The sequence below is a fragment of the Falco cherrug genome, chromosome 15, assembly GCF_023634085.1.
Source record: "Falco cherrug isolate bFalChe1 chromosome 15, bFalChe1.pri, whole genome shotgun sequence".
In the NCBI taxonomy this organism is placed as follows: Eukaryota; Metazoa; Chordata; class Aves; order Falconiformes; family Falconidae; genus Falco; species Falco cherrug.
Window position 1 is genome coordinate 17,025,982 of NC_073711.1, and position 15,620 is coordinate 17,041,601.

The following is a 15,620-nucleotide window of genomic DNA, read 5'->3' on the forward strand; positions in this document are numbered from 1 at the left end:
CGCGCCTGCACCCGGCCCCTCTTTGAGCCGCGGGGCGGGGAGCGGCGTGGCTGGAGGTGTGCGGCCCAAAGGCCCCAGGCCGAGTGCCGGAGCGGAGGGCCCGGCCCCACCGGCCGGGGGCAGCACCGGCCCGTGCCCAGGCACCGTGACACCTGCCCGGGGACCCCGGTAATTAGCCCCCGGGGACTTGCGGGCCACGCGCGGAGCCCTGAGGTAAGGCACCGGCACACGGACAGCGGGAGGTTTATTTCATTTCCAAGGAGGACGGCACCGCCGTGCTTTCCGCAACAACCAGCGGTGAGCGGCGAGCGCCGCCGGGCTGGGGCCGCCGGGGAGAGCCTGGCGGCCCCGGGTCCCACGCCGGCTCCCGGTGGACCCTGCCCGGCGGGGCGGGGGGCGGTGCAGCCGGAGCGAGGCGGGCTCCCTCCCGCCCCCGAAGGAGAGCGACTGAACGGGCCTGGGGGCGCTCGGCGCGGACCCGTTGGCCACTCCGGCCCGGCCCCCGCGGCGCCCACCCCGGTGCCCGCAGGGGCCCGCCACCGCCCTGTACGCGCCCGCGGCTCTGGAGAAGGAACCGCCGGCGGCCGCCGCCACGCAGCGGCTGCCGCGGCGCCCGAGAGCGCCGTTGCGCCCGCAGCTCCCGGGCACCGGGGCGGGCTCGGCGCCGCTGGGCACCCGGCGGCCGGCGCGGCGGAGCCACCCCGCGCGGCCCCGCTCCCCTGCCCGGCCGCGCCGCTCCGCCGGCCCCGCCCCGGCCCCGCCCCACCGGCCGGCAGCGCGGCTCGGCGCGGCCCCATTGGCGGCCGTACGGCGCGCCGGCCCCGCCCCCGGGCGCCCATTGGCCGCCGCTCACCGTCGCCCGCCCCCGCGCCGCCCGCCCCCGCGCCGCCCGCCAGCGCTCCGGACTGCGGGCAGTGGCGTGCGGCCGCCGCAGCGAGCGCCGGCGGGAACGGGCTCGGCGCGGCGCGGCGCGGTTCGGCCCCGCTCGGTTCGGCGCGGCTCGGCTCGGCACCCCGCTCCCGCACGCCATGCCTGGCCCAGCCGCGGCGCCGCCGGCTCGGAGCGCCTGAGCGGGCGGTGTTGGCGTGGGCGCGGGGGACCGCGGCTCCGGTGCCCGCACCCGCCCGCCGCCGCCGCTGCGGCCGGGGCAGCCCGGCGGGCGCTGTCCGCATGAGGGCTGCGGGCCCCTGAGGCGGGCGGCCGTCGGCCGTCGGGGCGCGGCGCGGCGGGGGCGGCGGCGGCGATGGGGGCTCTCCCGGCGCTGCTGGGGGCCGCCTTGCTGTGGGCCGGCGCCGGGGCCCTCGTCAACCTCAAGTACTCGGTGGAGGAGGAGCAGCGGGCCGGCACGGTGATCGCCAACGTCGCCAAGGACGCCCGGGACGCCGGTTTCGTGCTGGACCCCCGGCAGCCCACCGCCTTCAGGGTGGTTTCCAACTCGGCCCCCCACCTGGTGGACATCAGCCCCGGGTCAGGGCTGCTGGTGACGAAGCAGAAGATCGACCGGGACCTGCTGTGCCGGCAGAGCCCCAAGTGTGTCATCTCGCTGGAGGTGATGTCCAGCTCCATGGAGATCTGCGTGATCAAGCTGGAGATCAAGGACCTCAATGACAATGCGCCCAGCTTCCCCACTGACCAGATCGAGCTGGAGATCTCTGAGACGGCCAGCCCCGGCACCCGGGTGCCACTGGAGAGCGCCTACGACCCGGACTCGGGTAGCTTTGGTGTGCAGAGCTATGAGATCACCCCCAACGACCTCTTTGGGCTGGAGACCAAGACGCGGGGCGATGGGTCACGCTTCGCTGAGCTGGTGGTGGAGAAGAGCCTGGACCGCGAGACCCAGTCCCACTACAGCTACGTGATCACGGCGCTGGATGGCGGTGACCCGCCCAACTTCGGCACGGTGGAGCTCAGCATCCGCGTCATCGACTCCAATGACAACAACCCACTCTTTGAGGAGCCGGCCTACACCGTCAGTGTGCCTGAAAACTCCCCGCCGGGTACGCCGGTCATCCGCCTCAACGCCTCTGACCCGGACGAGGGCACCAACGGCCAGGTCCTCTACTCTTTCCATAGCTACGTCTCGGATCGGGCCCGGGAGCTCTTCCAAATAGACCCACAGAGCGGCCTCATCACAGTGAGCGGTGCTATCGACTACGAGGAGGGTCACGTCTACGAGCTGGACGTGCAGGCCAAGGACTTGGGGCCTAACTCCATCCCTGCCCATTGCAAAGTTACCATCAGCGTCCAGGATGCCAACGACAACCCACCCCTCATCAACCTGCTCTCCGTCAACAGCGAGCTGGTGGAGGTGAGTGAGAACGCCCCGCCGGGGTACGTCATCGCCCTGGTGCGGGTCTCGGACCGCGACTCCGGGGCCAACGGGCGGGTGCAGTGCAAGCTCCTGGGCAACGTGCCTTTTCGGCTCCAGGAGTACGAGAGCTTCTCCACCATCCTGGTGGATGGGCGGCTGGACCGGGAGCAGAGGGATCAGTACAACCTCACCATCCAGGCCAAGGACAATGGCGTCCCCTCCCTGCAGGCCACCAAGTCCTTCACCGTCAAGATCACGGATGAGAATGACAACCATCCCCACTTCTCAAAGCCCTATTACCAGGTCATTGTGCAGGAGAACAACACTCCGGGGGCCTACCTCCTCTCAGTCTCGGCCAGGGACCCTGACCTGGGCCTCAATGGCAGCGTCTCCTACCAGATTGTGCCCTCCCAAGTCAGGGACATGCCTGTCTTCACCTATGTCTCCATAAACCCCAACTCTGGAGATATCTATGCTTTGAGGTCCTTCAATCATGAACAGACGAAGGCCTTTGAGTTCAAGGTCTTGGCAAAAGATGGGGGTAATCCCTCTCTGCAGAGCAATGCCACTGTTAGGGTGATTGTCCTGGACGTAAATGACAACACCCCCGTGATTACGGCCCCACCGTTGGTCAACGGGACCGCGGAGGTGTACATCCCCAGGAACGCAGGGGTTGGCTACTTGGTGACGGTGGTCAAGGCAGACGACTATGATGAGGGTGAAAATGGCAGACTTTCCTATGAAATGGTGGAAGGAGACAGAGGATTTTTTGAGATAGACCAGATCAATGGAGAGATAAGGACCACCAGAGCCTTTGGGGAGAACGCAAAGACAGCCTACGAGCTGATCGTGGTGGCTCATGACCATGGAAAAACATCTCTCTCTGCTTCTGCCTTGATTTTGATATACCTGTCTCCAGCCCTGGATGCCCAGGAGTCCATAGGATCTGTTAACCTCTCTCTGATTTTCATTATTGCCCTGGGGTCTATCGCAGCCATTCTTTTTGTCACCATGATCTTCGTGGCAGTCAAGTGCAAAAGGGATAACAAGGAAATCAGGACCTACAACTGCAGGTAAAGACATCTTTGTTTCTGTGCGGCCGCCGGGTCTGCTTTGATTTTTGCTGTCACAGTTACTTTTCCATTTGCTGCTGTATACTTTGGGGGGTGGGGGTGGGTGGGGGTAGATTTGCTTTAGGAACAAAAGTGAGCTTCCCGTCCCTCCAAGAAAATTTCCTGCGAGGCTTTAAAAAATTGTTCAGGGGAGGAGAGCAGGAATGCGTGCCGAGTAACGGATCGACTTAACTGTGTGGCTTGACAATCTGTTGCAGCATCCCTGATTTTACGTGCTCCGTCGCGGGAAAGGGGGAGAACAGTTTCACGGCGGCGTGGCTGGTTCCTGTGGGCAGCCCCCTGCCCCCAGCATGGCTCCCCGGGCTGGCGAGGGGGGAAAGCCCCCCAGCCACCACCGCAGCCCCGCGGCAGGAGCGCGAGTGGCCGCGGTGGCCTCCGTCAGCCCTCGCTCGCCGCTCAAAAGAGCCATTGTGCGCCCGATGCGGCTCCTCACCACGGCTGCCGGTGGGGCTGGCTGGGTAAAATAGTGGCGAAAATCACCCGGTTCCCCTCGATGCGCTGCTCCAGCACCCAGCACCCAGCACCCAGCGCCTGGCACGGCCGGTTGGGCTGGGAGCGATGGGGCGAGGGGAGATTTTTGCAGCGCCGCGTTATTTTGCCCTGGCTGGATGCGTGCTTCTGGGTCCGAAATGCCGGAGGGGAGGTCAGCCCCATGCTCACAACCGCTGAAAGGCTGATAGGGGAAATCCAGTCCCCTGAATATGTAACAGCCCGGCGATTATTGTCTCTCTTTTACTATTCTCTGTGTTACACAAGTTAGGAGACAAATGCTAACCACACATGAATATCAATCAGATGCCATAAAAGAGCAGCTGCAATGCCTCATAAATGGTTTAATCCTGTTACTAGTGAAATAGCCATGACTTCTCCATTCCTTCGGCACCGAGTCGTTTCAGAGGGGAGGGATGGAAATTAATTTTGCTCTACCTTGGAAACGCACGCTCGCCCCCGGCGATTCTGCAGCGCAGGGGGATGTGCAGTCTTTAAAGTTTTATTTACGCAGAAATAATGCTGGAGAGTTTGGGTTTTATCCCCGGTTTTCACCGCATAAAGTGCATTTATAAGCCTTTTTGCTTGATGGGGGAAAAATCATCTGCAAATAAAGGTCGATCTGTGCTGTATTATGGGATGTCTAGCTTCAAGTGAAAGCCCATACACCAGCTTTCTTGCCAGCTTGGCCCATTAAAGGAGAATAGGGCCTGAATAGATAAAAATCACGTTGTGGTGGTGCCCCTAACAGCTTCACACATATGTATAAGCCCCGGGTTTACTGTGATGGCTTAGGGATTAATGAAGTGCAGTTTGATTAAATAATTGGTCAATAGAGAAAGGACAGCAAAATGAATGCCTGCAGGAAATAATTGGGCTCTCGCATTGCCAAACTTAAACATTTAGGTAAACAAAACAATTAAAGCTTCATCAAGCATTGTTAGAGGAGTCAGCAGCATATAGATTGTTGGCACAACAGAAATCCCTGCCTTCCCCTGATTTATTTGCATGCTCAGGGGGATGCACAGGCGGTTATCAGTGTGCATCTGAGCAGAAGTCAGCTGCGGAGGTAGAGAAGCACCAGGTAGGCGCAGCAGCGGCTGTGACCGTGGGGCACCCTCTCCCCACACCGGGTGCGTGCCTTTGGGCTTGGCAGTGCCTTGTTTTAGAGTCTCTTGCAAGAGCTGCTGGACAGTCTTCATAAAATGTGTTAATTTATGAGGCATGTAAGGTATATGAGAGCTGTTTGACTTGCTGGCATTTTCATGCTCAGGCAATTAGCTTTCTGGAACAAGAATATTTGTCCAATATTTGCCTTTCTAGATAAACTGTATTATTTATTCATCCCATTATTTCTGTTGCAGCTATTGGGTTGTTTGTTTCTGGTGTGTCTTTTTTTTTTTTTTTTTTTTAATGCTGTAATCATAACAAGAAAAGCAGCAAAGTCCTGACTTTCAAATGTGTATTTCTGACTGTGGGTAGCATTTGATGTGCTTCTCTGTGAAATACTGAGCTGCCCAGTGCAGTGCATGTACAAATTCATCTGTGAGGCATTCGCTAGGGCTGTGTTGCTCCCTATGGAAAGAGAAGCCACAGTCACTCTGAGCTGAGCATACCCAGTTAATGCAAGGTGCAATCATATTTGTCATTATTTGCTTGGGTGGTGTTTTACGGTAACTTTTTTCCTCTGGTGTATTGCAGAAGGCAAACAAGGCACTTAATCAGTTGATTCTTTTGGCAGGTGGGAAGCAAAGAGGGAAAGAAAGGCAGAGAAAAACAAGCTTGCAGTAAAAAAAAGAAAAAAAGGTCAAAAAGGATAATTTCTTTTTGAAAAACACAGTTTTGTTGCGCTCTGATTTCTGGAAGGTGAAAGCGTTTCCCAGCAGAAGGGGGTGTGCGTGCTGGGGAGTGAGGGAGGAATAGGATGCGGCTGGAGAAAAGATTTTGAGTTATTAGGTATTATCAGGATATAGTCAAAACACCAGCAATTTGGATAAAACATTAATAAACAAACAGCCTTTGGAGTGTGAGAGAGTAGAGCTTGCCAGCTAGGACTGCTTCTGGGTCTGCTTTATTTACTGCTATGGAAAATGAACTGGGAAAAAAATCCGCTATTCGTTTTGAATTTTCATTATAGGGACCAAATTAAATCACTTTTAAAATCCTTATTATGCATGGAAATGAATGCAGGTACCCTTTTCAGTTCATGGATTTTAACATCTCCATTTTTCTCTTCTGCAGGCTGGACTTTACTCCTAGTAACTAAATATCAGCAATTACAAACACTAGAAAAAACCAAAGGCATTCTTCCTTCCCATTATTTTTCATATTTGACCTGAAAGTGTTATGCATATGAAAATAAGCTAAAGTCTGTGTTGTGCCACCAGTCTCAAAACATGACGTAATGTGCATGACTAAGAAGCCTACATGGAGATGGGGGCCAAGCCCTCTGGGTTTCAGCATGTGTATTTAGTGGGGCAGGGTTCGGGATGCTCTCAGCTATTCATTTTCATTCTGTCCCCCAGAATTGCAGAATACTCCTACGGGCATCAAAAGAAATCAAGCAAAAAGAAGAAAATCAGCAAGAATGATATCCGCCTGGTACCGCGGGACGTGGAAGAGACAGATAAAATGAACGTTGTGAGCTGCTCCTCTCTTACTTCATCCCTCAACTACTTTGACTACCACCAGCAGACCCTGCCGCTGGGCTGCCGCCGCTCTGAAAGCACCTTCCTCAACGTGGAGAGCCAGAACAACAGGAACGCCGGCTCCAACCACATTTACCATCACACCTTCACGGGGCAGAGCCCCCAGCAGCCCGACCTCATCATCAACGGGATGCCGCTGCCAGAGGTGAGTGCAGGCGGGCAGCCCGTGCCCCTGTGGCATCGGTGATGGGTTTGCACGTGGACCATGGGCTGTGGGTCTGTCGGTGTAAGCGCTGCCGAAACGATGTGTTGAGCAAACAGGCTGTGGTGGTTTCCGTGCGTTGGATGCCCTGGGTGAGGGAGTGATGGAGGACGGGCAGGGGGAGTGGTGGGCACCCACCTTGCAGGTTTTGGGGCAGCCCTGATGTGGCCATGGGTGGATGTTTCACCCTCAGGGATGCCCCAGCGGGGGTGCTAGCATGGGTGTGCCTGGCCACGCTGCCTCCATGCTGCTGGGAGGCTGGAGGTGGCTGCTTTGCAAGTGGATTTTGGGTATGATGATACTCAGGGGACAAGGTACTCGTTAACTTCACAAGAGTTTGTTAAAAGGTGGTTGAAAGTGGTGGTGGTGGCTGTTCCACTGGAGGCAGCGTGTTGTGCTGGGGGTGCAGGCAGTGCAGGGTGCCCCAGCGCAACCACATGCACGCCTGGCCTGGGACTGTCCCCTCGCCGTGCAGGATGGGTGTGCAACTGGAGGAGGGATGCGTGGTACCTGCCAAGGGCATGGAAAGGGTCTGCTCCGATCCACACCATTCTCATCAGGTTCTTCTAATTCATCAGCTTTCCTGTACATCACAGGCATCATTTAATGTTGCTTGTTTGTCTCTCTTTGAATTATTGTTTGGTATTAAGCAAAACAATCAAAGGTTTGTCATGTTTCCTGCTTTGAGCAGAATAACAAAGCTGAAAAAGCAGCTGAAATATTTATGGCTTGCTCTGTTTTGCGTTCAGTGTGCTGGTGTAAATGTAAGATGCTGCTGCTGAAGACAGTGGAGCTGCTTCAGATTTATCTGCTCTATGGGGAGCAGAGCCTGGCCCTCTGCGAGAGTCTGCAGGGCTGCTGGAGAGGGCTGGTGCTGGCGGGTTTCATCCTGCAGTGTTTGTATTGGCAAAATACTCATTGAACCCTGGTGTTCAACCTTTGCTAAGGCTACAGAACCACCTCCCAGGAGGTCATGTACTGGTGTCAGCCCAGTTTTACAGTGCTCCCAGCCCAAATGCTGGTCGCTCAAAGCAGAGGTGCAGCTTTTAATGACCAGACGGTCAGGAGGGGGCTGTCGGGATCTCCGTGACAGATCGTGGGCATTTAGCCTCCTTCTGCTCAGCCTGCGTTTGGAGGCTCTCCTGCCCTCACACGTGCAGGCTCCATTAGGGTTTTGCCTGTTCAAGGTTACCTGCTGAGATGCTGTGAGGAGGCACCTCCTGCACCGGTGCCCCAGCACAGCCCTGCACGGTTGCCTGTGGCTGCGGCACCATGACTCTGCCTGCCTTTGGGAGGGTATGGCAGGAGCAACCCAGCGCTGGTCCAGAGCATTAAAGCTCAATTTTAACTTCTGGTGTTGGTATAAAAGCTGTAATAGAGTTTCTTAGCCATAACAGAAAGGGAATGACCTGAATATAAGCGCTCGTATATTCTACTGCACGTGTCCAGCCATAGAGCTGCGCAGGCTCTTCTGCTCCCAGGTCCCCCAGTGGGTGGAGGCAGGGACTTTGCATCCACGCCTGGGTAGGAGCAGTCTGGGATAAGCCTGTCTCTGGTCAGGTAAGGCGGAAGAGCTGCTACCAAAGCCGTCTGCTCCTTGTGCTGTGCCTGGGCAGGCTGGGGGTGGGAAATGCCGCCCTTCGTGCATGAGGGGATCTCCGTTGATGCTCAGATTTGCCTGTGCCCTTTGCTAGGTATCAGCTGGGGCTCAGGGAGCCTAGCTGCCTGGGGGATGCATCCCAAGGATGTGGGTGACCGTTGCTGTTGGGATGTTGGGGGTTGCGGTCCCTGAGGAATTCCTGCCTTCCCAGAGCAGTGTGCTTTGCAGAGGGGTCTCAAGCGCATCTCTGGCTGGTGCCTTGCTACGGGCACCAAGCAGTGGAGCACCCTGTCAGCCTGTGATTCACTGCCACAGACAAAATTCAGTCATAAAATCCATCATGTTGGCGTTAGCCAGAAGTGCGTGCTGGCAGGGGAGGTCTGCCGTGCTGAGGAGGAGGGAAGGAGCATCGGGAACATCACAGCTCGGCTGATAAAGTTAATAGGCAGCTGCGGGCAGAAGGCAGTGCTTGTCCATGTCCCTTCTCGTTAGCCTGGGCTCCGGCAGCGTGTGCTCTCCAAAGACCCCCACCGCCTTGCACACCCTCATGTGAGGGAGCTGGGATGCTCGTTGCTTCTCCCTGTGGCTCCAGCACGCCCCATTTCCCCATCACTTGTACAGGTGGGATGCACTGCAAAGAACCGGTACCTTGCCTGGAGCAATAAATTTGTCTCTTGTAATGAGTGCCATGAAGTGTCAGCTGAAAACGTGCCCTGCAGCAGCCCCGCGGGCACGCAGGAGGGCAGCTGCGCTTCTCCAGCCCTGCTGAGGGATCAGCAGCTCATGGGTGGGTGCTCCTGGGGAGAGCAGCATGTCCTGGTGGGAATCTGCTTGCTCCTAGGGAAAGCTTTTGGACAAAAGGGCAGGGCCAGGGCACAGGGAGGAGAAATCCCAACTGAAAGCTGCTTGGAAGTTTGGTTTAGGGTGGGAACTTCTATGTTTTTTGGCAGAGAGTCCCAGTGTTATGCTTCCAGCTGTTGCAAGGGAAGTTTATCTTGGTGGTGGTGTGGGTTCTACTGGCTCCTAAAAATCCAGGTGACCCCAGAGGGTGAGGAGGTTCAGTGGTGACTAGAGTGACAACCCTGTCCTGGCACACAGGGTGACACAGAAACTCCATAGAAGATGCTTCCATGGAGGAGCATCGCAGCCGTAGCCCATCGCTGCCTTAGCAGGTATTATGGTGTGATGATACACGTGTGAAGCGTGCTACTGGTACACCTTCAGGTGACGAGCATTTAATAAATGCAGTTCCTGCCCAGAGTTTCCAGAGCCAAACTGTTCCCTGCAGTGCATCCAGTGGGACTTTGTCTGGGCTGGTTTGAGTTGCCTCCAGTGACGAGGCTGCTGGCATTTCCCTGGGGAGCCTTTATGAGGTGTCAGCATCGGGGAGATATCGCTGCTGCTCCACCTAGGAGTGACTTTTCCTGATGAGAAGGCAGAGCGTCGGTTGATAAAAGATAAAATACAGAGGTAAATGTGTCGCTGGCGATGTCGCTTAGCATATGATGGTTGTGGCTGGGAGTAAGTGATTGCCTCTGCAGACACGCGCTGTCCTAGCGGCGGTCGGTTTGCAATGTAGCTGGTCTTTAACGTGAGGCTCATTTACTTTAACAGTCAGGAACCTTGAAATAGAAGTCCCCAAGGATGGGTTGTTTGTGGAGCTTCAGGAAATGTTTCCTCCCGTGCCGCAGCAGTGGTATGCACAGTGGCAGGTCTTGGGGCAGGCGGTGCCATGCCGTGCCGGTGGTAATTGGGTTTGTCAGTGCTCCCCACCTTTCCCTGCTGATCCACAAGGGATTAACAGCGGTGTCTGCAGAGGCTGCAACCCCACTCTGAGGATGCAAAAAAGTTTGAGATGACCCTTGAAAAGCTTTTCCCTTTGGGTGGGGGCTGGATTCAGCTGCCGGCTCTCCCTGTGCCAGGGCATGGCTGCCAAGAGAGCATCGGGAGGCAGTGAGGGACATCTCGGGGGGGTTCGGCCTCACTGGGGTTCGGTGGTCCCTTGGGTGCTGAGGTACCACTTGGGGACCCCTGCCTGCAGCCTTTTAGCATCCTTGTGGTGGTAGGCAATGATATGCAAGAAGCGTTTGCGAGCAGCTCTGGTGATTGTGGCTGACAGGGGGAAGCTTGGCCCCCATTAGTGTTTTGTTTTGCAGGAGGGAGAGTGGGACATGTTGGAGCTGCAAGGGCATTGCCGGTCAGAGGCTTTGCTGCTGCCGAGGGCTTATTTTTTTTTTCTTCCTGCTGAGCCGGAGGGGAAGTCAGCTTTGAAACCAAAAGGACTTGTTGTCAAGTTTTGCATGTATATTACTGGAAGTTGTACCAGGAGATTAAAAAAATCAAAATTAATAGGAGCCATTAGGCAGCTTCCTCGATAAAAATGCACGTTGCATTGGGGTGGTGTGGAAACCGGTCTGAATGCCGAGCCTTTTAGGATTCTCAGGACACGACTTGCATGTAGAGCAGCCACCCTTGGGTAACACTTACATGCCTGGATTTTGACTTCACGGTTTTAAAAGAAAACAAGGTGCATGTAATGGCTGCATCTGCGTTTCAGGGACAGTTTTACATCCAAAATCTGTGCTGCTTTGGGAAACAGTGCTGGTGCATCGAGCGCTGCCCTGGGACGGGGAGCATCCCCGGGGGCACGCCAGCTGGCTCTGCCCCTCAGTCTCAGCCGGGGCTGAGTGGTGGCTGGTCCCTGGCAGGACCCAGCATGGGAGAAGTGAGGAGGTGTGAAATGGGCGCCGGCAAGTCTTGTTTGAGAGGTTGGGTGTCCAAAGGTAGAATTAGCATGGAGGTTCAGCTTGACTCTCTGGGGGTGCAGGATGGCTCCGTCACGGCAGTGGCAGGGAAGGGAAGCAGCAGTGCTGCCGTTTCACTGTGAGCAGGGTGTGGGTCAGGCATGGGCTTGCTCTGGTGCTGCTTTGGGGGGTCCCACTGGAGAGGGTCAAGGTGGAGCAGCCCTGATCCATCAGGACTCGAGTCCTCCAGGGACCTGCGTGCCTGGCAGGTCCCAGACCCAGCTCCGGCCCCGGCACCGAGGGGTTGCGGCTGTGGCGATCCACTGCCTCCTGAGCTGATGGCCACCATCAGTAAGATGGGGAATTACTGGTTTTAGTGATAATCCTGGTCTAATCCCCCAACCTTGATACACTCCCGCGTAATCCTCACTCACACTGATTTTGTTTGGGCTCCTCGTGGCAGCAGGGATTATTTGAGCGAGCAACAGTTGCAGGATAAGGCCCTGTTGGTTTCAGATATGCTTTTTACTACCTGGAAAGCGTTCTCCTCACTGTAGGAAATGGTTTTCTAAGCACAATAGAGCAATTTTCGTTTCAGGCAGCACCGGCAGTTTTTGCTCTGGCTATCTGGCGGTGCTAACTAAAGCACATTTCAACAACACACAAAGATTTTTGTTTTGTAAGAAATGAAATCAGCGTGGCTGTTCCTCTTTCTCTGTCATTTCTCTACTTGTCAATTCTTTCTTCCCCTCCAGCTTATCCTCCTCTTCTCCGCTAGCCTTAAAAAGCCCCCAAAGTGTCTGTTGTAATCACATTTTGTGTGTTACAACCAGAATGAATGTACTCACTTTAATATGCTGGGTTTGAGGAAATCAGTTTCTGTCTGGTATAACAGACAATTTGTTATAAACCATGCCATTTAGAAGTGAAGGGCCTTGCTTTAGTGTGGTGCTGGGGAAACATCATCGTACATAATTGGAAGGGATTTGGCTTGCTTCTGAGTAATGCTGTGTATAGAGCGGGGGGGGGGGGGGGGAAGAAGAAAACGGAGATAATTTCCAACCCGGAGAAAGTTTGTGGCACTGAGGCATGCCAGGCTGTTGAAATAAGGCTTATTTTCAGCAGAGAAAATAATTAAAACATTATGAGCGTCGACGTTTGACTAGTCGGAAGCTGACTTTGCAGCAAGCGTTGCCAGTCTTGTTTTCTCCTTGGGAGGTCACTGTAACTCAGCACTTTTTTGTGCCTGCGATGCGCACCGTGATGGGTAAGCACAGGTCATGGCTCTCATTAGTGCCTCTGCATTTCTGTGCCTGTGCATCCCTGCCTGGGAGCTAGCGGCAGCCTTGCTTCTCCCAGAGCCTGCCGAAGAGGAGCGGTGCTTCCGACTTCAGGTAGGGGCTGGTTACCCCCTCCCTGGGGAGGGCTCGGGGGTCCCTGCCAGGGCAGCCAGCGGGCACACTGCACCCCCCGGGGAGCCCGAGCCTGTGGGGGGGACCCCAACCTCCCCAGCTGCGCTCCCTGCTCGCTCCAAATACGCCCCCGAAATCACGAGTCCCAGCAAATCCCTCAGCTTAACTACTCCCAAAGTGTTTTGTGTATCGCTGCACATCCCCTGACCTCCCCGAGCGTCAGAGGCCAACATTATGGAAATCAGCAGCTTTTGATTCCATTCCGAGGTCAGCCTAACCAAATTATACGTCTCCTAATGTAATCGCTCCAAGCTCTCTGTATGGAAAAATTCATTTGAATACCTTGCAACAGAGATAAATACGCTGGCTCCCATTCACATTTAACTACGTCCCTCACTGATGGCTGCGCTCGCTGCGCGGTGGCTTAGGCGAGCCTTTAGTCCAACAGCTTTAGCTTGTCACGGCATCGCTGAGGCTGGAAAAGGCATTTAAGATTATCAAGTCCAACTGTAAACCTAGCGCTGCCAAGTCCACCACTAATCCTTGTATGTTTTGTACGGATGATATGGGGTTGTGACCCCATCCTGGCTCCTCTCTTGGGATTTTCCAAGGGTTTTCCAGCCCGCAGTGGGGTCCCGGCTGGGTGGTACCAAGGGGCTTTGCTGCAGGAGCCTGGGGAGGAGTTAAGAGGCCGCTGTGTGGTGTGGTGGCAGGAGCCAAGCTGTGTTTAACAGTAAAACCCTTCTCCGCTGATAGCAACACCTAGAGTGCTCAACATGGATATGGTTATATCATTATATATTGCATTCTCTATATTATTTGTTATATGTTATCTGTTATATGCTATACACTGTATGTTATACATGATATATTTATAAGCATATAAAAAGTGTGTATAGAATTGTTACATATTGTACCTAATTATGCAAATAAGTATGTAATATGTCATATAACCATATATATATCTCATTTGATTTTATGCTTACTGGTTTGGGTTTTATGGTTCACTTTTACTGAAAATAGAGAGGCGCGTCTTGTTTTCCTCTCCATAAATTTGAATTTCTGATGCATATTTCTGATGCATAACTCTTACTTGTTGAGTCTATAAAAAAAGCTCCGGCACATATATTTACATGGCAGATAAGAATTTTCCTTTAAATTACGGAAGATTTATAGTAAGTTTTTTTTAAAATTACGACAAAAGGGTGGTCTTGCATGCTACTTACGGCCTTTCTTATATTAGTTTCCAAATGAACTCTTGTTGTATTGAGCGATTTGAACTCTGTGGTTTCTCCCCGTCGCTCGCTTTGCATAAAGCACATGCTGCATGCAAAGGCATCCTTGAGGCCAAGCGCACTAACAACCTCATGCGCATCTGCTCGAGCCATATTTTCCAGCTGCCATTTCCAGAAGGCCCTCCTGAGGACTTTGAGCCAGAGAAGCTCATCAGCCAGGTGCCCTCCCAGGTCCTTGGGCTCCTGCCCTCACTGAGGGTGTCCTGCTGGGGTCTTTCCTAAATTCCCATCAGCCAGGAAGGGCAGAGCCCTGCCTGCCCTTCGTCCCCTGCCTGCTTCCATCCACAGGCTCTGCCTGCAGGCTCACCAGCCGTGAGCCCTCCATCTCTCCTGGGAGACCTCTCCTGTGACCCCCTCTGATGGTTGGTCCTGCTCCCATGCGAGGGCTCGGATGGGGGGACCTCCAGCCCTGCCTGCTCCCCCTTCCCTGCCAGGCTGCCTATGGGGCTGGGCACATGGCCTTGCTTCAATAAATGATTAGATATTGTTCCCAGCAGAGACTATAGTTGAGTTCCAATCATTTTCTGTTAATTAAAATACAGGATGGTCTTATTTGTAGCATAAATAGTTGTAATCTGTGTACTTATAAGTGTAATTATAATTTAAATTAGAGCATGCTCTGAATTGGTGATGAATGGGGTGCTCTGCAGGCAGCGCTACCCTCACAGGGCTGCAGTGTGTGTTGTCTCCTGGGGTCCCCTGTGGTCCCAGTTCCTGCTGTCCCCAGAGGAGCATCACCCAGGGCTCAGCAAAGTGGCACTGAGGCCGTGGATGGCTCCCCATTTCGCTGTTCCTTTTGGGGCAGAGCTTGCCTGTGGCACCTGTTGGAGGGTTTGCTGGAGAAAAGACCACAGCATCATTGCTTCAGTGTCTCCCTCAAGTTTCTGGTCTAAATTTGGAGTGAAGTAATGGCTTACGTCAGCTGAACAAGTGATTAGCACTTAGCCTTGAAGTGCCTCCCTGTTTAACACAGGATTACGGTGAGTTCTCGTTAGGCTGGTGAAGGCTTGCATGCGGCAAGTGCTAATGCTGCAGTGGACAGATGTGCATCGCAGATACTGCACTTTGTACACCCTCGGATGGAAGCCCTCAGCACGCTGCGGGTAACCCCAGCCGCTCCTCCTCCTTACACCCGATACATTGTGTGGGGCTGTGGTAGATAGCGTAGGTCTGTACGTGGTGGGGCCATGTAGACAATTGTGGTCCTTGTCTTGATGCCCTGTTGGCCACTGGAGATCTGGACGTGAATCCTTCGTGGTTCTCACGGGGATCTGGAGCTTGTCAGATTATACCATCTTTTGTAATGGCAGGTGTATGCCACAGGGCAGGTTTTAAAATTCCCGTGTTGGTAGACTGCATTAACCCATCCTAAGTCAGGTATGTAAAATTCCATTAAGCGAAAACCCTCTGGCATTTTCTCACCCGTGCTCGAGCTCTGCAGGCTATGCTAATGCAGTGTGTTTGCTCATCTATTAGGAGGATGATGGCTTTAAAATAATAACATTTATCTTTGGCAGCGGACCTACTATAGTGCATGCTGAGTACAATTTTGTGAAAGGCTCTGCAGATGTTGCCTCATTCAATCTGGGTCAAAAAGAGTGCTTAGAATCATAAAGGTTAGAAAGAGATCAAATAATTCGGTGGTTTTATTGCTGAATAATGTACTTGGAAAATATCATTCACCATTATTAGACTAAGTGAGTACAGAAAACACAGGACTCAATAG

General features: G+C 54.3%; 1 protein-coding gene across 2 annotated transcripts in view; it reads left to right on the forward strand.

Moving 5' to 3' along the window:
- The first annotated feature begins 958 nt into the window (after positions 1-958).
- Positions 959-15,620, forward strand: part of PCDH19 (protocadherin 19) — a 59,787-nt gene continuing 45,125 nt past the window's right edge. For both annotated transcript variants that reach the window (XM_055727682.1, XM_055727683.1), the window contains exons 1-2: positions 959-3,384; positions 6,459-6,786. In XM_055727682.1, the coding sequence (XP_055583657.1) occupies positions 1,244-3,384; positions 6,459-6,786 (2,469 nt within the window). In that variant the 5' untranslated portion in view covers positions 959-1,243. The remainder of the gene's footprint in view (positions 3,385-6,458; positions 6,787-15,620) is intronic.